Source organism: Limulus polyphemus, unplaced genomic scaffold (assembly GCF_000517525.1).
Source record: "Limulus polyphemus unplaced genomic scaffold, Limulus_polyphemus-2.1.2 Scaffold152, whole genome shotgun sequence".
NCBI classification, from domain to species: Eukaryota; Metazoa; Arthropoda; class Merostomata; order Xiphosura; family Limulidae; genus Limulus; species Limulus polyphemus.
Window position 1 is genome coordinate 534031 of NW_013665762.1, and position 22980 is coordinate 557010.

General features: G+C 34.0%; 1 protein-coding gene across 1 annotated transcript; it reads right to left on the reverse strand.

The window, feature by feature from the left end:
• Positions 1–10363: 10363 nt before the first annotated feature.
• Positions 10364–20467, reverse strand: LOC106476080. Its single transcript, XM_013936756.1, has 7 exons — positions 20383–20467; positions 19827–19916; positions 18585–18734; positions 17314–17580; positions 12922–13047; positions 11733–12062; positions 10364–10479 (listed from the first exon to the last, which is right to left on the reverse strand). Exons 1-7 carry the CDS (start codon positions 20465–20467, stop codon positions 10364–10366), a joined length of 1164 nt encoding a protein of 387 aa, XP_013792210.1.
• Positions 20468–22980: the final 2513 nt, after the last annotated feature.

Here is a 22980-nt window from a genome sequence, read left to right on the forward strand (position 1 = left end):
GAACAAAACAAAGATAGGTGACACCATGTCAATCATCCAGAGGCCCGGCATGGCCAGGTGGTTAGGGCGCTCGACTCGCAATCTGCGGGTCGTAGGTTGGAATCCCCGTCTCACCAAACATGTTCGCCCTTTCAGCGGTGGGGGCGTTATAATGTTTCGGTAAATCCCACTATTCGTTGGTAAAAGAATAGGCGGTGGGTGGTGATGACTAGCTGCCTTCCCTCTAGTCTTACACTGCTAACTTAGTGACGGCTAGCGCAGATAGCCCTCGTGTAGCTTTGCGCGAAATTCAAAAAACAAACAAAAACAAACGCTTATTTACAAAGTGTTTCAGTGCAAAAACTACTTCGTTAGTTAGTAGTTATAGGATCTGTTTGTTTGTTTTTGCATTACCAGACTGAAAATGACGCAATATTTTTAATTTTGGCGAATGACACTTATTTCTACTTATTTCTCAATGTGTAAAGTGTAAATCCGAACTTTAAAGTATAGCCATGTTTGATCCCATACAATGCCATTATATACAAGGAGAAATTACAATAAATAATGGTGTAGTGAACTAGAAAGTTTGATAGATATTGATTGAATTTAAATTAAAGTTTAATTCGGCTTATAGTTTGAAATATAATTATTATAAATGGTGAAAAGCTTGTCGTTGGTTTTTGTTAACAACGATATTTTTTTTTTATTGCGTTTGTCCATTAAAATCCCTCTTATTATTTGTGGTCGTCAGTAGGCCTAAATCAGTAACGTTATAAATTACTTCAAATTGTACTAAAATCCATAATCTGTCTATTATGTTGAGTTTTCACTTTAATGAAAAATAATACAAATTAATTGTAAACTATTTGTTATAAGATTGCAAGATAAAGCTTTATCAAAAGAAAAAGATGGACCAAAGTTGGTTTTTGGAAAATTTGATTAATAAAACTCTAGTATTTCTACATGCGCTGTACATTACACGGAGCTGGAATTTAAAAAAAACAACAAAAAGTTGGAACGTTGCTTTCTATGATATCATTATGTTTTCCGATTCATTGATAATTACAGACGCCTACACTATAGGATTAACTAGTTTTCAAGAATCCAAAGGTCGATGCGTCATTTGATGGAACTAGTCATAAGCTATGTGTATTGCTGTACATGGCCAATAAAAAATAGGAAGTGGTGGGAGGAACGACACCCGTGGCACCACGGTCACTGCTATATTAAAATAGTTATTCTTATCAAAGCCTGAAAACATAGGTCATAAGACTCTTTGTTTGTTATCGGATATTTGCGTAAAGTTATCTGCGCTAATTGTTTTTAATTTTAAGATAGAGGCAGCTAGTTAGCTCTTTGACTACCTTTGTGTGGTTTTGTTTGATCTTCATCCTTATCATGAACCCAAAGTGTAGAGCGTAATTTTTTTTTTGCAGTAACAGGACGCGAACCCTCGATCAACAGATTCTTTTTAGTCCAGCACGATAACCAGTGGGCTATGCTGGACCCAGATTTTAATATTAGTTTTTCTCTTGGTCCAACCATGGATCTACTAACAAAACTGCCCACCCCCCTTGTGGCACAGCGGTATGTCTGCGGACTTACAACGCTAGAATGCGGGTTTCGATACCCGTGGTGGGCAGAGCACAGATAGCCTATTGTGTAGCTTTGTGCTTAATTACAAACAATAACCAACCAATTTATTTTGCCCCGAAAGAGGAGCGTGGAAAGTATCGAAGCTGCTTTTGATTGCAGCATTTTAATGCTGTTGCTGGTGTAAGAAAAAAAAAAAGAAGGAACGAACTCTTCATAGTCTTTTACTAATCCGAATACTTGGTGTGTATATTAGGAACATTAAAAATGTTACTCCGTTGTGACGAAATGTGTCATATTTCGAACCTTTCCCGAGACAAACTGAAAAACAATTATGGTTGAAAGAGTCTGGTATATAACTATCAAAAAGAGCTGTACTCACTAGAAGATATTTTGTTCCGGTTGTCAGTTATTGAATTTTGTTTATTTGGTAGAAAAACTTGAACATTCATATGTATATATATATCTTTATCTGCTGGGCCTCGCGGATCAAAGGCGTCGTTAGGTGCTTAAACGATTTGGAGCTCGGGCAACTGGGCGAGAGAAATTTCGCTGTTTCGGTATGATATTGATCATGGTTTTCTATTCTGATTTTTTAAGACACCAATTGGGTATTTGGAACACTGTCAAATAGAATCGGGGCATGGGCCCCAAGTGTGCCCGTGCCTCGCGACGCCTCTGTCGAGGATTAAGTACTCCTGAAAACTGAGCACGTGTGTATTATTACGTAAAAGGAAAGAAGAAATAAAAGCAGTTTTCAAAACAAGCCTTTTATTCACAGCTGGTTTATGCTTGCTGAGCAACAGTCTAGTAAAGGTGCTCGCTCATAATAGCAAAGAAACGTGTTTGCACATATTACTCATAAAGGTAACCACATCACCGCGCCATCTATCGGTCTTTAAAGTGACTGTTCAAAATGATTATCCACAGTGGCTCAGCGGTAAGTCTGACGGCTTATAACGCTAAAAACCGGGTTTTGATATCCGTGGTAGGCAAAGTGGGATTTGACGGTTACTCTTATAGCGACCCCAAAGTGTGGAGCACATTTTTGAGACAACGAGTTGCGAACCGTGTATCCTATGATCCATAGTCTTGGCACGCTAATCACAAGTCCACAATAAAATGGAAAAAAATGTATGTAAGGTTATAGTTGAGGTGGAAATTTAAGTTGTTAGCTAAGGTGAACTTACAAAATTCTGTCTGTTAGACAACGCTATAAGTTAAAAGTGGGTTTGTTAATAAGGTTTACAGTAAATAAGGTGGTCTAAAAGTTGTACTTACCCCAAAGCAAGGTATTATTATTTTTTCCATCTATCTATGGTGAAGGCACGACTATTTTTGCTTTCCTAGTGCACAGCTACACAGTGAGCTATCTGCAATATGTCCGCTGCGGGAATCGAACCCGGATTCTAGCGTTATAACTCCGGGGGGGCATGAATCTATGAGTATGTATGAGCAACATATACATTTCACTCACAGACTGACAAAGACGAATGCGTTTTGGTGTTGCAAATCAAACAAAGAAGATAATTTGTTATGGTACAATCAGATATTGAACAATCATGTAGGAAAGGCCTGTTTTGCCTGGCATAGCCTAGTGGTTAGAGCACTCGACTTGCAATCTCAGGGTCGTTGGTTCGAATCCCGTCATCGAACATGCTCGCCCTCTCAGTTATGAGGGCGGTAGCAAATAGGAACTCAAGAGTTGGCGATGGGTGATGTTAACTAGCTGCCTTCCTTCTAGTCTATCACTTCAAAATTAAACATACAAATCAAGTCGGTTTTTAAAGTTAAATCAGTTTATACAGGTGATTGTAATCAATAAAGAAAGCATTATTTCGAGCTTCTGTGATAATTTTTTGAAATGTTTTAACTTAAATCTGTTGAGTGAAAACTGTTATTGACAAAAAATATACATCTTAGAGTTCACAGTTAATAGTAGCTGAAAGAATCATTAAGAAAAGTGGAGATTTGTGAAGTTGCATTCACGTTGTTCAAAGCTGAATGTCAAGATAAATCTTAACGTTTGCATAAATTAATGTGTCGATCTGTGGATCAGAGAGTCCAAGGTTCGAGCCGAGGTATACTGTTGAATACGCTTCGTGGTTTCAGATCTGAAGGCATTTAAACTCCTACAATCAATCAAGCTGTTCTTTTAAGATTAGCCTTGTAAACAGTGAGTTGTCTCCGCCCCTCTCTGGTCAGCATTTCTAAGTCAAAGATCCTGTAGGGACCTCTGACCTAACTAACCGAATGTTTAGCCTATGTGTCACGTATGCTTCCATTCGGGTTGAGAATACTAATAACTTTTTTTAAATATGTCAAAAAAAAAACATAAATCTGTTTCCACACCATCGTGTTAAAACAATGACAATAGATGTATCAGATGGATACCACTGTAAGACTAATTGACAACAAGTTATTCTATTATTCACACTAGCCTGTAGGGGGAAATAATTTTCTTTTCAACGATCAACTTCAAAAACAGACAGATGGAGAGGTGATGGAGATACATGTCAAACTGATCCTCCCATATTTACCTACCAACACGAATAGACAGGTGTGGAACTAGCTCTCCTAAATGTTATTAGCGTATTTTTTTGTAGTAATGAAGACATACTTCATTTCCTAAGTTACTTAAACTTTCTTCCCCTTGTAGAAAGTTAAACGTAACGACTTTGTGGATAGTCAGTTATACAAAAGACAACGCAATTTTCTGATGAAATCAAATGCCCCTGACAAGAAATCCTGCACAGTGTTAATATAATCTTTGTATGTTTTTTTCTCTCACAATAAATCAAGAAAATGTTTGCTCTTCCATGTTTACAAATGCACTTGTGATAAGTATAGTTAGCCTTTACAGAATGCTTAGGCAAGTTGGCTAAAATAACAAGAAGTTATCGTTAAGAGAAATCGCATAACAAAAGTTTAGTTGCATCACTCGTCACCAGAACGTTTCTTTGTTTGTTTGTTTTAAAAATCTTCGTGCAAAGTTACAAAAATATGGTTATCTCCAAATAGTCGTCTCTAATTTGTAAATGGTAGCTTAGATGGAAAGCTGCTACTCAACACTACTCACGGCCAACTCTTGGACTACTTTTGTCTGACCGAATAGTAGTATTTGACCGACGCTCTTACATTGTAGAGGGAGGTTTTTTTTGCATCAACGGGACGAGAACCATAAATCCTCGGATTCACAGTACGGGCATATTAACCACCCTCGGCACATCAAGAGGATGTTTTAAGGCTATTGCTCTACTTATATAGATTGTCAATAGATGGCGATGTGATAATTATATAATTGAATAAGATTCGTGTCATTTGAGTTTAGATTGCGGTATCATGATTAGAGATCACGACAACCGTTCATGTATATATATATATATGTAACGAATCTTCGATGGTGTATAAAATACAAAACATCTGGATAGAAAGGGTCCATCGCGCCTCAGTGATTTGAGAAGGAGATCAATATAATTTTACTTCATCATCCAAAGAAAAGTCTAACTTCGAATAATAACAGGTTTAAACCTTTGGTTCTGATAAATAGACAAAGAAGTATTAAATTGGTACTATTACACGAACTGGTTTCTGCCAAGACCATACAAGTAAAATCTAAGGTGAGCTGATTCTTGCATAAATTTAATGAGAGAGATACCTAAACGACGGAAATGAGAAAATCCAAATTTTCCAAATCTCAAAAGAGGTTCGTTTTTCACTACCTACCAAGTCGTAATATGGGCGAACTTTAACACTCCTTGAAAAATATAAAGAGTGGCTCCCTTCCCCCAACAAAGAACCAGAATATGCACGTCAAAATATTTAGCCATTAGTGGTAAATAGTAACAAAAATCCAAGGAGAGAGAATGTATATTTAACAGTCTTATTAAAGGTAATATCCAATTAATGGAAAACAGTCATGCTTTCAATTTGCTTTCAAGATGACGAAGAGTCAGGCAGATATTATCTGTATCATTTCTGCAATTGGAAAAGAAAACAACGCATTTAAGTTTTAGGAGGGAGCAAAAAGAAAACTTTGTTCATGTTCCACATCATCCAGATTGAAAATGTTTTGTTGGAAAGAAAAATAAACAAAAGTTGAATTTCTTCCATGCTGCTAAACCGAAACCTTTTTGACAAAAACATCATTTGAAGCACTTTATTGTACAAAACAATTATTGCGTGTCATGATATTGAAAAAGATAGGGTTAAGTTTTGGACTTTAAGCATGTTTGAAAGTGGGTGGAAAGAATGAGTGTCATTCATTTTCACACAAAAGATGTGGTTTGTTGGAAAACTATACAATCAGCATAGTTCCCTCACCCCCTTTTAACTCAGAGAATGTAGTTTATGGAGCAAAACATCAACCCAGACAACTTCAAAAGTGGTCTCAATGTTTTGAAATACTGCACAAACAATACTGACAATTCTTGGTCAGACATTCCATAATGCTCCATATACGACAGTTATCAAACTGAATGAATAAAAGATGGTTATTTTATTGCAGAAACCACGAAAGTCTAGTTTTTATTATTCGAAAGCATTGCTAATACATGCCAGCAGCTAAATAGGACTATGGCCAATAGGCTAGGAAGACTCTTTGGTTTTGGAACAAGAACAACTTCGACATGTTTCCATACAGGTTTGAAAAATTCAGTAATCAATTTATCTCTAAGTAATGACAGATGAAAATTCTATGATTTGTGATTGATTGTTAGTTTGAAGTTAAGCACAAAGCTACACAATGGACTATCTGTGCTCTGCCCACCACGGGTTTCGAAACCCGGTTTCTAGCTTTGTAAGTCCGCAGACATACCGCTGTGCCACTGATGGGGGGCATTAGTGATTGGAATGGTTAAGTATCCTGTACTGTAACCAATTCATTTAGATGAAAATCTGATTCTAGTTCAACTAAATCATATGGTTCCTTTGTAGAGTCTGAAAAGTTTTCAGGTTATTCGGCAGGTCTAAATTCTTTAAAGTTTGGGTTTTACAAGAATGTATGTAGGAGGTAGAGGGAGCCACAGTTCTCAAACAGCCACTCTACATTCTTTGAAATATTTTATAGTTTCCAATGGTTTTGACTTGCCATTCTAAAAAACTGCAAAAACAAGTATCCCAAATACACGAAATAAGACTATCTTTAAGGATAGAGCAAAATTTCCACCAGTTGGCTCATTTACTATTATAGTTGTGATATGTCGTACAGCTTTGGCACTGACAAGAGATAGGACTCAAGTTGTCCTAATTACAAAAATCTTGACAAATTTAAAATTCACAAATAAATATAGCTATTGATTTGTTGCATTCAGCATTCGACGCCAGAAAATCTGCAATGAAGAATTCTACTTGGATAAGCGGAGTTAAAAGAAAACTGGACAGCTTGAACCAAAGTATTTGCCACCAGTGGCTCAACACTAAGTCTGCAGGATTTCGAGGCTCAAAATCAGGTTTCGATACCCGTAGTGATTATAACACAGACAGCCCATTCTATAATTTGGTGTTTAACAATAACCTAATGAAATCCGAGTATTTAAAAAAAATTACGATATAGTTGAGTTTTAGAACAGCATTTATCGGTAAATGATTTCAGTTGTAAAAAAAGAAAAAGCTGGTTGAACCTCGTGAGATATTATTGGGTTTACGGCCGAAAATATGGTTAATAGCGAAGGTACCCAACTGACAAAACAATGCATTCTTACCTTTATAAGCAGATCCGTAAGAAAAGTTTATTTAATTGGATATACTAATGACCAGGTTAATTTTTTTATTTCGTTCTAAGTACACAGTTTATTCCGATAATAAACTATATTATTTAGTGAGATGCTTCAAAAACCCACTCCCTTTTATTCTTTCACCTTCTGTAGACTTTGTTTTCCTTTTTTTAGGTCAGTGACAATATTTGAATGCCAATGAAAAATCATTTTATGTGTTGTTTAGGACATTTTAATAAAAAAGGAAGATTTTGTTGAAGAACTTTACTTTCAGTACATGTCACCCATATTCTACTCATGATGTAGTTAAAATTTTGTTAGCTCTGTAAATTGGCCCCTTAGGACTTTTACAAAGTTTATGTTAAAGCGCGCGTGTTAGTGCTGTTTACAAGCGGATGAACTTCTGTTCAATCTGGCGTTACAGGTCTGGGATCAAAGAACGGAACTTCTGCTCAATCTGGCGTTACAGGTTTGGGATCAAAGGATGGAACTTCTGCTCAATCTAGCGTTACAGGTCTAGGATCAAAGGACGGAATTTCTACTCAATCTGGCGTTACAGGATTGGAATCAAAGGACGGAACTTCTGCTCAATCTGGCGTTACAGGTTTGGGATCAAAGGATGGAACTTCTGCTCAATCTGGCGTTACAGGTCAAGGATCAAAGGACGGAATTTCTGCTCACTCTGGCGTTCAAATATGTGTTCATTGATACATTTATTCATAGATGAACTTTTAAGTACTGTGTTTGATACAAGTTAGAATACAGACTGCGATTTTATTTCTGGACAAGCCTGTAAACGAGAAAAAAAATCGGGAATACTCTTGAAATCCAAATGAAGTTGAATTTAAGTATTGAACGTAACCGTGCTAGTTAAACTGAAGATGACGTTATCCTATAGTAGCAAGCTTGACTCATCAGGTATCAAACCAAAAACAGGTAACTAATCATGATAAAAATATAAGCTACACAATGGGCTATCTGTGCTCTGCTCGCTGAGGGTATCGAAATCCGGTTTTTAGCATTTTAAGCCCTCAGACTTACAACTGAGACACTGGGAGCTACTCGTAAAAATAATGTACCCCTTAAACAAAACAGGAGTGCTGCTCCTGAGGTAAACAAACACTTAACACATACAAATTTCAAAGTTGAAGCAAATTTAACACAAAAAAATAAAACTAATTATAGATGTGTACAGCGAAAACATAATTCTTTATATGAAATGTATGAAATTACAGTATTTAAATCATATAGCTTGTCAGTATTAACTGCTCAACTGGGATTATTATATCCAATATTCACATTCAAGTTCATTTGGTTCAACCAGCATATTTGTAAAATCAACCTTGAGCGTAAAATTATAGAGATAACATTTAAAGATACGACTCTGGTAACGTAACTTATTTTATTGTTTAGTTAAGGAATTTTGAAGTCACGTTTTTAATCTTGTCTTCTTGTATCGTCTGACATGTATAGAAAACGACTAGATAAATATAGTGGATTAGTTATTCCAACCTGAAGTCGTAATATATATATATATAAATTGTCAACCACAGCTTATTTTATTATGTATGGTCATTGTTGTTAACATTTTATTTCGAGGTCTTATTCAACCGATATGAAATTTGCCAATAATCGTTAATGAGTATCTTTCTTTATTTCATTTTGAAATTATGCAAAATACAAATGATTTTTACAACACAGTACAAAAACATCCCTAATTATAAATAACTTATTGTTACAAAAATAAATAATGAGTAGCTTCAACAATGAAATCCTGTTTTCTGAGACGTCAACCTTCCAGAGATTCTACTAAAAAATAGGCTATGATCTTACTGTTCGACTAACCTGCAAAAAATTAGAAATATATTATTATTAATGGCACAATTATTTTATACAGTTGCGCAATTTAACTTTAATTTAATACTGGCTTATTAAAACACAAACGTTAAAGCAACCTATTAAGACATTTTAAAACGCAAGATAAATAATTCATTTTTGTCATATAAATCTTTTCTGGATTCATATCATTTTTTACATCAATAGTGTTGAGTAGAAAATAAATAAATATTAACAAACTACAAATTAAAATATTACAACCTAAATTATATTGGTAACACTACATTAGCTTTAAACTTTCCATTAGACGTTATTTATGTAAGCAGGTACTAATTCATTAATCTGTAACACAAATGATTCGTTAAGCATTCAACTTTTCTGAAGTACATTTTCAGTCAGTTCGTATAATTTACTTAACCCTAGAATTACCGACTCCATCGACTTTTAAGACATTTTTATGCATCAAATTGTTTATGAGTGATAACTTTGTTTCTTACAGGATCCCTCATAATACACAAATCCCTCTAAACACAAATATCATCAGTGTTGTAGTTACTCCCATTAATTACTGTATTTTAATTAGAGAATGAATTATTTCAATCTATGTTTTTTGGTCATTTTTTAAAAAAGTATTGTAACAAGCAAAAACATAAAATCACTCAATATTGTGGAATAGGCGAATTTTTAACGGTATGAAAACAAGTCCGTAATTTGAAATTTATATTTCATAAATAAATAGCTAAATCCATGTAGTTCTATATACATTGAAAGTCAATTGGACCTTGATTCGCCAAATTATGTGTTAAATTGTTATATCATACAATAAGCTCTACAGGTTGATTCGCCAACTTATGTGTTAAATTGTTATATCATACAATAAGTTGTACAACTTGATTCACCAAATTATGTGTTAAATTGTTATATCATACAATAAGCTGTACAAGTTGATTCGCCAAATTATGTGTTAAATTGTTATATCATATAATAAATTGTACAACTTGATTCACCAACTTATGTGTTAAATTGTTATATCATACAATAAGTTGTACAAGTTAATTCACCAACTTATGTGTTAAATTGTTATATCATACAACAAGTTGTACAAGTTGATTCACAACTTATGTTTTAAATTGTTATATTATACAACAAATTGTACAAGTTGTCTCTTAGAAAGTCAGATAAAAATAGAAAGGTAACTAACCTGATCCAAACAGTTTCACGAAGTTGCTGTTACTATGTTAAACCATACACGGAAGTTGAGTATAACGCAACGAAAATCCAAATTGCGAATGTTTTCGATTCAGGGTTGCGTTTTTATTACTCACAACACCCAGAAAAAAGGGCTTTACATGAGCTGAAAAACAAAATAAAAATTTATTGAAAATCTATAACAATGAAGATTTTCTTATTATCAAACTGTAGGAGATAAAAATGGGTAATAATATCATGTTTCTTGATAAATCATTATCGTATCGTGTATGGCAACATGGTTCTTGAAAAATCATGATCACATCGCGCGGTATTTCAGTCTCGAAACACTAAAATGGAGTCCTTGATTAAAAGCAGGCGTTTTCACAAAATTTTGAAGTAACTGAATTATTCAGTTTAACTTTCCTTTCATTGTCAAAAGTTTGTTTCCAACAATTGAGAAAATCGTCATAATTCGAATAATAGTATTATAGAATGAGCAGGAAGGACAAGTTGACTTTTATGTTGCTAACCGCTGCTAACCCAAGTGTAGGTAGGACTAGTTGACTTTCATGTTGCTAACCACTTCTCAAACAAGTGTAGGTAGGACTAGTTGACTTTTATGTTGCAAAACCACTGCTAACTCAAGTGTAGTTAGGACTAGCTGACTTTTATGTTGCTAACCACTGCTAGCACAAGTGTAGGTAGGACTAGTTGACTTTTATGTTGCTAACCACTGCTAACTCAAGTGTAGGTAGGACTATAGCTAAAGCTGGTGTATAACTAAGTAAAGTTGTTTACTTGTTACTTCTTTCTTATTCGGATCTTAAGATTTTATCTGTTGTTTGTCACTTATTTGTTTGATGGTATTTTCAATCGTCAACAATGTTGATTCCAAGGTATTTGCAACAAATAATCTTTCTTAATGCTTTTGTTTTGCACGTGTATTTAAAGTTTATACCCTTGGGAGATATAAGTAGCCTTTATCGTTTTACTCTAAATTTACACTATTAAAAAAAAAGCACACTTTCTAGTAAGTGATACAAAGATTATCTCCCCCTCCAATCCCTTGAAAAGAGAATTTTAAAACATCCGAATGGGAATTCTAGTGACACAAATGGAGCATAACTGTTGGAAACACCTACTTCCAAAATTTGTTTCCAACGCCAGAAGGTTGCATTGGTGAAACATTTAAAACTTCTTATATTAAAGTACTGTAACATATTAACTTAGATATTATCCAAACCATTAATGTATTCTTTTTTATATTCCGTTATGTACTGGATTGTGATTTTCTTATAATATTTTGTGATACTGAAATTAATCAAATGAAATGCTTTTTGTGCTTGCCAATGAAATGTCAGAAATAGAAAATGTTCAATGAAATAAGCATATATTCATATTAGTACTTTTACTCACATATGATGACATTTTTATGAAGAAGTTTTGACCCACAGAACCTGTCTTCTCCAATATCTAATCCTTCAGATGATCCTTGGGAGATCACAACGAAGTCGTCGTCGTTGCAGTCTTTGCCTTGGCTGCCACGACTTGCAGGCATGCCCCAGGAGAAAGAATCTGGGGTTTCGGTTGTCCACTTGATGGAGCAGAAATTTTCCTCCATTCGAGTGCAGACTGTGTACCTCAGGTTACTAAGGTAACGGATATGGTTCTCTTTCTTTGGTCCCCAGTTGAAACTACGGACGAAATCACTAGGCTTCCGGTAGTACTGTAGACAGCCAGAGGGAGCTAACGTTCAACAAATCAACATGTAAGCAGAAGATGAAGCTAATATTTAACAATCCAACATCTCATCCTTTATTTTCGAACTGAAAAGTCATCTTTATAACACATGTTTACTTCTATTTCGTTTTCTGTTTCTATGAACGTCATATTTATTAACGTTCACAGCGCTGTCACGCCGTTTTTTATGTAACACCCAACATATTATTTAAATTTTTAATTTTATACATGCAATTTAATTTTATACTTCTGTTATTAGAAAATATTGGTAATCTAAAAATCCTGCTTCTTATTTTGCAAACAAAATATAAAATGTTGGCTAATAGTTGCTTGTTTAGTTGACAAGTGAATCAATTACACGAGTTTGTCTATGTACATCAAAGCGTGGGATTGGTTAGGTCAAATTTATGAAAACGAGAGATCCGAATAGATACAAAGTATTATAGGAGCACAGTTATTCTGATATTTTGTCAAGTGAGGTCATGTTGAAGTAAGGCAAATTTTATTTTGCATTTTTATTTTAGGGGGTCTTTCTTATATTTTTCGTGTTAAAATTGGGAACTCTACAATAATAGCACATCATATAAAGTTCATATGAAACATGGGGAGATTATTGATGTATTAAAATGTAGAATATTATACCAAACAATCAATATTAGTATTTTTCTACAGTGTTGGTTCTGAGGTCCGTGTATCTTATTACTTGTTGTGACAAGTTATTGCAAACAAACAGTCGTAATTTTAAATGTTTGTTTTTGCTGATAGTAAAATATTGCACTGCATTAATATAACATTTAGTATGATTACACAGGACCATACAAATAATATATCCTTTACAATAAACTTAAAAATAAACTGAACTTACCCATATCTAAACTATTACACTTAATCATGGAGATTTTGATTTGCCATCTACGAGTTGTCTTAAGGCTGTTACTAACCACACTAAGCACCACAGGGTTGGTGGAGCTTCTTCCCAAATCGACATATACTGGATGGGAAATAAGAAAACATCAGTATAATTTGGAAATTTACTAACAGCATCATTAGTATATTGCTTTCTCTAACACTTTTATCACTTTTTCAACAGTGGTCATTGCCTTATCACTTTTTTCTAACAGTGGTCATTGCCTTATTACTTTTTTCTAACAGTGGTCATTACCTTATCAGTTTTCTAACAGTGGTTATTACCTTATCACTTTTTAAAATTATACATTATGTACTGAAAGTGATGAATTTATATGACTGCCTCCCCTCTAACCCGTGGCTAAGCGGTAATTTTGATGGCTTATAACACTAAAGTTAGAGGTTCGATTACTGCGATGGATACAGTGCAGGTAGCCCATTGTGTAACTTTTGAGTCTAACAGCAAGTTGAAAAAACATGTCACCTATTTAGCAATATAATAGTCAGTAGAATAATAACACTGATTTAACAACTGACCAGTCTGATAAATGTTATAAAAGAAAGTCAACCAGAAAGAGAACTTATCTCTAAGCACCGTAGTGCTTAGTATGTAGGAAGGGGCCGAGAAAAAAATGGCTGCCCTTATTCAACCTGTTACTCTATGATGCTTACAAATAATTGCTAAAGCTGAAGTTTAGCCTTATTTGAGCATCTAATTGCCATTATCGAGTGTTTCACAGCTATTGAGATTCCTAATATCATTGAAAAGTGTTGCTAAAGTGGAGAACTGGAAACTAGCTAAAGAACTAAAGTGTTCATCTTTCTTCTCCCACGCTGGCCAAAAAATGAGTGAAGTTTTCGCAATGGCTTTAGTACGACAGCAAATAATTTTAAGAGTACTTGGGAAAATGCTATTACTAATCACGATAGTGCTTAGTATGTAGGGATGGGTCGAGAAAAACTAGCCAGCACATTAAACCTATTACTCTATGGCGCTTACAAAGAATAGCTAAAGTTGATTATAGCCTTATATGAGCACCTATTACAATTATCGAGTGTTTCACGGCTTGTATAACAGTAGTATTTCTTCTGTACTTCTATCACACCTTCTTTTGTGGGGTAACAATAAAAAGGAAAGCTACTGCTTAACAGTGATTTCAGTTTATAAGCATATATTATTTCCATGTTTCATAAATAAGTTATATTTCTGGTCGCTAGATGGCAGCAAAATAATTTCATTAAAAATAAATAAAGAAAAAAGGATAATCTAAACTGACATTCAAGGTATCAAGGATATCATGTATTTATGTAACTGACAGATCTGTGTACATGTTATTGATGCTTCAGTTTATAAACACCAGTTTCTTAATTATCAAAACAATACATTATATAGTGGTCTATTGTTCTTCAAATTTTCAGTGGGGGCGAATCTGGTAGCTGTGTGTATATATATATATATGTGGTATCATACCGCAAATCTAGGATCTGTATGATGTCCTCCCCATTAATTGACATTACCCTAGCATATGATGGAGTCAGTTATATACACACATGCAGTGGGTCGGGATGAAGTTGAAAGCATGGGTTCTGCAAATATCTCCTTAACGTTGGTCCAGCACTCTGGGGTACTTTTACCGTCCTGGAGGAACAATTCCAGCATCACTGGCCCCCAATTTAATCCAGAATTAGAGAAACTGTTATGATATTAGCAATGTATGGTACCATTGAATTATAAAAATAAAACAAATGTTCACTTATCAACCTACTTCAATAAAATTGTTAAAAAAAGAAGAGGGGAAAGAAGTAATAAAAACATTTGCAAAAATTAAGTATGATGTAGGGATGGCAATGCCAAAAAGTACAGAAACAAGGTAGAGATGAATACACAAAACCATACAAAAATCCCCACATAAGTGCTGAGTCAATCTTAGAAACTTATGAAACCTGACTTCATGGAACTGACTACAATTCAACATTTAGTTGTAGATAAAAGTTATTGTTGGAAAGATTTGGCTATTTATGTCGTTTATATATATATAACAATCGAAGTGGTCTATCCTTTCATTTGTGAGGGCCGGATGATGGAAACGTTTAATAGCCATAATTTCAGTGGCGTAGTCAGGGTGTCAGACGCCCGGGGGCAACAACATATCCCCCCAAATCCTAATCCTACCCGTCATTTACACTCTTACTTTATAACTTCTAACCTTACATGGCAATTCTACCTACCATGGTGCTGTATTTCACCATATTGTCATAATTATCTGGTCTTTGAAAGACAATTGCTAGTCGAGTAAGTAATAGTGGCACAGAGTGCAGAAAAGCACTTAATCCCATGGAAAGGGATTTTGAGGGGAATAGGAGTATTTTTAGTGTGACTTTATATAGTTTATTTCCTATCAACTATGAGATGTCAGTGTATTTTAATCAGTCTAATACTGAAAACCAAGGGATTTCTCTAGGCAGGATATTTCTGATGATATACTAATATTATATATCAAGCATAACAAAAGCATTTTAATGAACCTTTGTCTTATGGGAACAGCTAAATTCTGGGTAACTTGTTTGTTGATTTGGTGCCCCCCGAACCCGACGCCCGGGGGCAAATGTCCTCGCTCCCCCACACTGCATAATTTATTACTTATTTGACTTACTGGAATAGTATTTTCCTATTGAGATTTACTTGCGAGTATATCTTTTAAATTTATAAACTTTAAAAGTGATTCAGAATGAGTGCAGTAGGGGCGTGTGTGGATAAATTCAATCCTGTAACAGTTATATATATATATATATATGGTATAATATTACGTCATTGGTTTTTGCCAGCTGTTATAACTTCCGTTTCTAAGCCTAATTTTTATGATTATTGAACGTTTATTTTCATCTGTTACAGAAGATTTAACATTTTTATTACTTCCTGTTACTAGCTCTATGTGTTTTGTTAAGTGATAGATAATAGTTAAACTCAAAATAGTTGTGTTCGACGCACCTCATAGTATGTTTGATATATTGTTTTTCTTTTTGTTATACTTAACATGACTAACATGAACATTTTAACTACAGTGTCAATATTCTAGACATGTATTCTACTATTCAAGTATTAATATAATTTATTATTTTGCATTTTAATAAATATTAGTTTGCGTGTTTTCTGATAGCAAAGCCACATCGGGATATCTACTGTGTCCACCGATTTTTGCGTTGTAAATCCTAAGATTTACCGCTGTCCCACCGGTGGACAAAATATTAGTTTTCAGCTGTACGATTGTTGTTGTCTTGCTACTTGACTGTACACCAAAACAGTAGTACGTATCCTAGCAATTTATCTCAGATGTCAGGCTCCTGTAAAGCTACACTGTAGGAGCCTTTTAATGTGTTTTTATTGGTCACTACACATTTTAGAACATTTTACTTATACACGGCTATAATGATGCTACGTCGTTCATGGAATAGCAAATGTACGACATTAATTGAAGCTAGGAGCTAATATCTGTGTATTCCGTAAGTGAGGTATACACTATTATTTCTTTAATGTTACTTTATTTAACATTATAGGTTAGAATATTTAATATGTATCTAGTTTTTATTATCATATTTTTTTTAAAGAAATTACTTTGCACTTAGCCGATTATATGGATTTAGGATTAACCCAAATTTCCTAAGCTGGCCGAACGTCGTGAGCTGTTATTAGGTCAGGTGTACGCTGAAAATACAATTAAAAACGAGGGTACCCTACTGATGAAGCGATACATATGATATTTACAAGAAGGGTACATTTAAAAAGCTATACTGAGTTTATCATTATTTTTATTTTTACTTAAATAGATAGCTTGCTCTGATCAGATATTAATAGTAATTATTATTCTGTAGACATGAAAATGGGAACTTTTAACTTGAAACAATTTTATATGAGCTATGCTTATTGACCAGAGATTGGGTTATCATCACTCTATCCACCATAATGAATCGAACCCTGGGATTTAGCGTTTAAGTCTATAAACTTACCGCTGACACACCAGGGGACCACGGGTTGTAAATCTTATTCAAATTATCGAAAATAATGTTTAAACTGTAGATTGACTGCTAAGAAGGAACGAAATCCTGAACCAAGTTTCTTTCCTTCTTTCTCAGTCTTCTCTCCCATGTGATCATTGTCTTTTAGTTTCGTAGAAAAGATTCACGCTTTCCTTTTTTTTAACCCTATAATATACAACTACTAAAAATATGTTTTTTGTGTGTGTGTGTGTGTGTGTTAAAAGTTCTCGATTAATTAATAACTAAATCGAATGTCGTGTAGATTAGTAATAACATTATTCTAAACACTCGTCATCATACACAAGAAACTGCTTACTGTGTTGACCGCTGTTTTCTCCACAGAGAATGGGAAGCGTTTCACCCACCATTGACCTCACCATAAATGAGTCAGTGGTACAATGACCATCGTCATCGGGCTGACCCAGACTAAACTCCAAGAAGTCCAGTCGTAACTGACACACATCAGTTGGATTCCCCACAGTTACTTGGCATGTGTCTGTTCCGTTTTCACTATTAAAAGGATAACTAGGATTTACAAACACGGTTTCATTCTTCGACGTAACGTTTCCACATGTGAATCTCTCTGTAAAAGACCATGGTAAAACAAATTGTCGTAATCAGTAATTCAACTGATAATATATATAAACTGTCATGCGTGATAGTTATATTTTCCAGAGTTTTCTCTACATTTCTGCACGTCATAAAGATTAATGAGTGTATTCTTCATCATAATATCTATCAATTCTTATTTTAACAGGAAACACACACACACACACACACACACACCAAAATCTTGCAATTACTGATAATTTGTCAAATAGAACGAAAAAAGGCTGAAATGTAAAACTGTAAGTGAATATTTTATGCAAACAGCATAAAACACTAAAAACCTTATTAATATCTTTATCATGAACTGATAGTAAGATCACAATTTATTTAAGTAAAAAATAACTGATAATCATATTGTGATAACAAACTATCAAAATACTGTTGTTAGGATTGTTTTAACAACACAAAAGAAGTAAAAGGAATAGCTGATAATCATATTATAATAACAAACTATCAAATTCTGTGGTTAAGATTATCTTACCAAGACAATAAAAGTAAAAGGAATAGCTGTTAATCATATTATGACAAAAACTATCAAAACTAAGTGGTTAAGATTGTCCTACCAAGAAAACAAAAGTAAAAGGAATAGCTGATAATCATATTATGATAACAAACTATTAAAACTCTGTGGTTAAGATTACATTACCAAGACAATTAAAGTAAAAGGAATAGCTGTTAATCATATTATGACAACAAACTTTCAAAACTAAGTGGTTAAGATTGTCCTACCAAGACAACAAAACTAAAAGGAATAGCTGATAATCATATTATGATAACAAACTATTAAAACTCTGTGGTTAAGATTACATTACCAAGACAATATAAGTAAAAGGAATAGCTGTTAATCATATTATGACAACAAACTTTCAAAACTAAGTGGTTAAGATTGTCCTACCAAGACAACAAAACTAAAAGGAATAGCTGATAATCATATTATGATAACAAACTATTAAAACTCAGTGGTTAAGATTTTCTTACCAAGACAACAGACGGCATATCCATTGGCACAGTTACCAATTTTGGCTCCGTTTCTTCTTGAGCAATCACCATCAGTTAGACAAATACCTGTTAAGCCATTTTCTGCAAGACACTCGGTATTTTGATAACGGGCTATGTTCAAGATGCTAACTAAGAAAATATAAATTGTCGTGTTATAGAAAAGCAAATATAAACAATTTCAATCAAACTTACACTGATAATTCGAATAGATATGTGTATATATATTTGTTTGTGTTTTATTTTTGTTTTTTCAGTACATGAGCATAGAGTACCAACAATTTGGTTTCATTTGAACTTTTCTTCTAAATAGTGAGAAAAATTGGCGTTGTAAAATAACAAAAGAGCAAATATTTGTGAATTATTTCATTTGTCAAAACAGAATCACAAGATACCTACTGGATTGAAGTTTTAAGTGCTGGTAACCACGAGATTAAAGTACAACTAAGTAAAGGGTACCAAAATTATATATTTAATTTTCTGCAAGACGTTAAAATGAACAACATCGCTCATGGCAACAAAAATAATAATATATAGAATATTGAACACATGTTCACGCCAAACCAGTTCTATCTTAAAGTTAGAGAATTCATTCTTAATATTGTTTATGCTTTACTCTTAGTTAAGTAAGAATCATACTTTAGATACAAAGATATTTTTCTTAAAGGAACAAATATGCATCTCCGAAGTTGTCATAGTGTTTTCTTTATTGCACGTTACACAATTAACACTTGCTTTTTGGATTAATTTTATGTGTGCTGTCCAATAAATATGTGACATTAATCCAGTTTGACCGAACTTCATTTATAAAAATACTCTGTCTTCTTCCATCGAACCAGTTTTATATTCAATGAGCCAACCTATTCCCTCACAACCTACAGTCTTCCATCCAACCAGTTTTCTATTTAATGAGCCAACCTATTCCCCCACAACAAACATTCTTCTATCCAACCAGTTTTCTATTTAATGAGCCAACCTATTCCCCACAACCTACAGTCTTTTATCCAACCAGCTTTCTATTCGATGAGCCAACCTATTCCCCCACAACCTACAGTCTTCCATCCAACCAGTTTTTTATTCAATGAGCCAACCTATTCCTCCACAACCAACAGTCTTCTATCCAACCAGTTTTCTATTCAATGGGCCACAACCTGCAGAGATAATGTTTTTTTCCATGTTTTGTCTTTTTGTTTTTTATTAGAGGTTTTCTTCCGTACTACCTACCTAAACTTGTTGGTTCGTTCTGACTTTCCGCTGATATAATCAGTGCCATAAAATACCCAGCAATTATTAGTGGGATCTTCATGGTAAATCCTGAAATAAATTATTAACAAATGCCTTTATCATTGAAACAAAAATCTAAACAAATATAAGAAGCAGATTATTGATATTAAATAAAACCATTTAACGCTGATTAATAATGTGTCGCTGTATACAATACTTTTATTTCGTTGCTTCCAAACTAACCATTCATAACTTTTGCTACTGTTGAACTTATACAAACCGTTTAATAATAGATTTACTCAGTCTGTCCTACTGAAATCAATCTGCTTTCAAGAATACACTAGACGAAAACTAACTGAAAAAAATTAACTTCATGAAAAAGTTGCATAGTTTTATCCACGATTGATAGATCATTAACTGAATAACTCCGAGTAGGAAGAACAGTTTAATCAAAAATAATCCAATTATTAAACGAAGGTTGTCTTTATAGCTAATTCAGAGATTAGGTTTTCGATTCGCATACTTAACTCATAACGTTACCAGTAACTGAAATTACGGATACAAATACAAAACTGGACGATTTCACTTACTGATGCTTCTGTGTTGTCTTTGGCGTTGTTGGTTATGTTCGCTATTGACATTTTTGATCGCCAGGAGGATATTTTATTAATGGTCACAATGAATTACACAAGACTATATTTTCGGAAACTGATATCATGTAATATCAGACAAAGTAAACAAGTGCATAATATTTGTGTTTGAAGAAGAGCTTGCACACTCATGAAGCATTTTAAACATGTTTTAAGAAGTGGTGAAACAAACTCTCTGAAACGCAGACTTCCATGGAGATTTCGAAATCAACAGACTCGTCGTTAATTTCGTTCCTTGGAATTCTATCTGCAAGAATGTTTCCATGTTGTAAGTTAGCAATTTTGCTTCTGCAAACTACAAAATATAACGATGAGACTCGTATCAAGTGTAACTTGTTGGTTTGCTCCAGGGCAACGCGACGTTGTGCTATCTGCTGTGTCCACCGCGGGGAAACTAACCCCCGATTTTAGAGTTGTTATTCCGTAAGCTGTCCCATCTAAGGGACTCAAGCCTAACGCAAGATACACACACACACACCTCATTTTATTAAATCTAATTATCATACTAAGTAATTCCCTAAATTTAAAGTGATTTTGATCATGCTTCGGATTCAAAATAATTCACGATCTAACCTTCTTTAAAGCCAGCAAATGAATTTGCTTTGGGGTATGTTTGTTACTTTAAACAACACACACACAAATACATCTTTAGAGACTGCAATGATCGAATATCGTTCAAATATACTACTTAGTTCATCTACTATTCGATTATGTACCACCTATAAGCTTAGATGGTTATTATATTTAATAGTATTCCCCATAATAATAATAAATTATATATATATGATGTATATGCCAAGATGTTTCAAAATTTTTAGTTCTTACACTTTATATACCTTTTACTAGCCCCCCAGTGGCACAGCGGTATGTCTGCGGACTTACAACGCTAGGAACCGGGTTTCGATATCCGTGGTGGGCAGAGCACAGATAGCCCTTCGTGTAGCTTTGTGCTTAACTACAAACAAACAAGCAAACCTTTTACTAAACGCCCGCGTTGGCTTAGCGATAAAGCTGAGGGCTTATAACGATGAAAATCTGGTTTCGATACTACGTTAGGCATAGCACAGATAGCCAATTTTTGAGCTTAGCAGCAAACAGTTTTACTAAGTCTTAATCGTGTGAATTGTGTGATCCATAATTAATGTCTTACAATGTGTATATATATATATATATTATATTTCTAAAATAAATGTTTGGTTTTTGAATATTACCCATCTAGCTTTTGCAATAGTACTTTAAAAAAACGGGTTTTTCTCAATTAAATGTAATTCAAAAGCCAAAACAAATGTCATTAAGTCCCGATATTTTAAAGAACTTTACGTATGTATTATCTATGAAGACTGATAAACACCGCTTGCTGCAATAAGATTGGTAGAACCTCAGAGATCCCCCCCCCAAAAAAAAATGAAGTGTTCAAAACTAGTTTTGTTAGAAATGCTCGATATAAACAGGTAGTCATTAAACAAAATGCCCGCTTTGACAGGTAGCAATGCTATCTAAAATCATATTTTTCTACTTTTTCTCATAAAAGAAGCACTTATATTACAAATGTTAATTCCACATGGAAAATACCACAGTCACAACGTTATCATATTTATGGAACCCTAATTAATGTTGCATTTAGGAATCCAAGCACCCAGGATTTTAATTTTAATTGTCTAGTAAGTTTAAATATTAAACTCTCGTTTGCATTCCTTCGTAAATAAAATCTGTATAACAAGCATCTTTATGCACTGTTCCCACCATTTTAATGCAGTCATAGTTTTTCGTAGGATTGGAATTGTAATGTTAAAATTAGATCACAATAATCATGAAAAAATAATTAATTTTCAAAACCAAGACTTTAAAAGCTGTCAATTGAACTGAAACTAAGTATTTAAATCAAACAATTAATGTGAAATGTAACACATCCATGCTGCGTGTTTTGTTTGCTTAAGATTCTAAGTAGGATTCTAAAACTTAACGGGATTAACAAAGAGTGGTAAATGAACAAAGAATACTAATATCCTATATTCGAAAAGCCTCACCTTCCTGAACCACACCAAAGACAGATAGATAGTCTTCTTTGCGTCTTAACGACAACTGAGTTTATGCTAACCAAGTTTCTTGTTTCGCTGCACTTGTGCTAGTCCCAAGAGAACAACTAGCTCAACTACAATCCGGAAGTTATGTGGGTTCGTACTTTTTATAGTGGCCTCAGTCAACCTTGAAGGATCACCTTCTTCCTCGAATACTTATGAGAGCACAGGACCAATCGGTCAACGCTCCTTCATAAGGAAGCGATAGCAAAGTGCCGTGGGGTCTGTGATAACCTCGTACTCTTGTAAACAGAAACACAGGTGATTTTTATCTAAGAAAAGGAGGAGGTTGATAACATGTTGCCTTTTTTCTTTCTTTTTTTGAGGCCTTAAAAATTATATACTAATCCAACTGAATGTTAAAATAATGTGTGTGTGTATATATGTTTTGAAAACGTTTATTAATATTTTCAAAATAAAGGAAAC

Bases quoted from the DNA above. Each gene is read 5' to 3' on its own strand.
- LOC106476080 (XM_013936756.1), bottom strand. From the start codon at position 20,467: ATGTCAATAGCGAACATAACCAACAACGCCAAAGACAACACAGAAGCA. The intron at 18,735-19,826 runs GTAGGTAGTACG...ATATTTTCTTAG, and splicing joins GAACGAACCAACAAGTTTAG to TTAGCATCTTGAACATAGCC. The intron at 13,048-17,313 runs GTAAGCAGTTTC...TTTCCCATCCAG, and splicing joins AGAAAACAGCGGTCAACACA to TATATGTCGATTTGGGAAGA.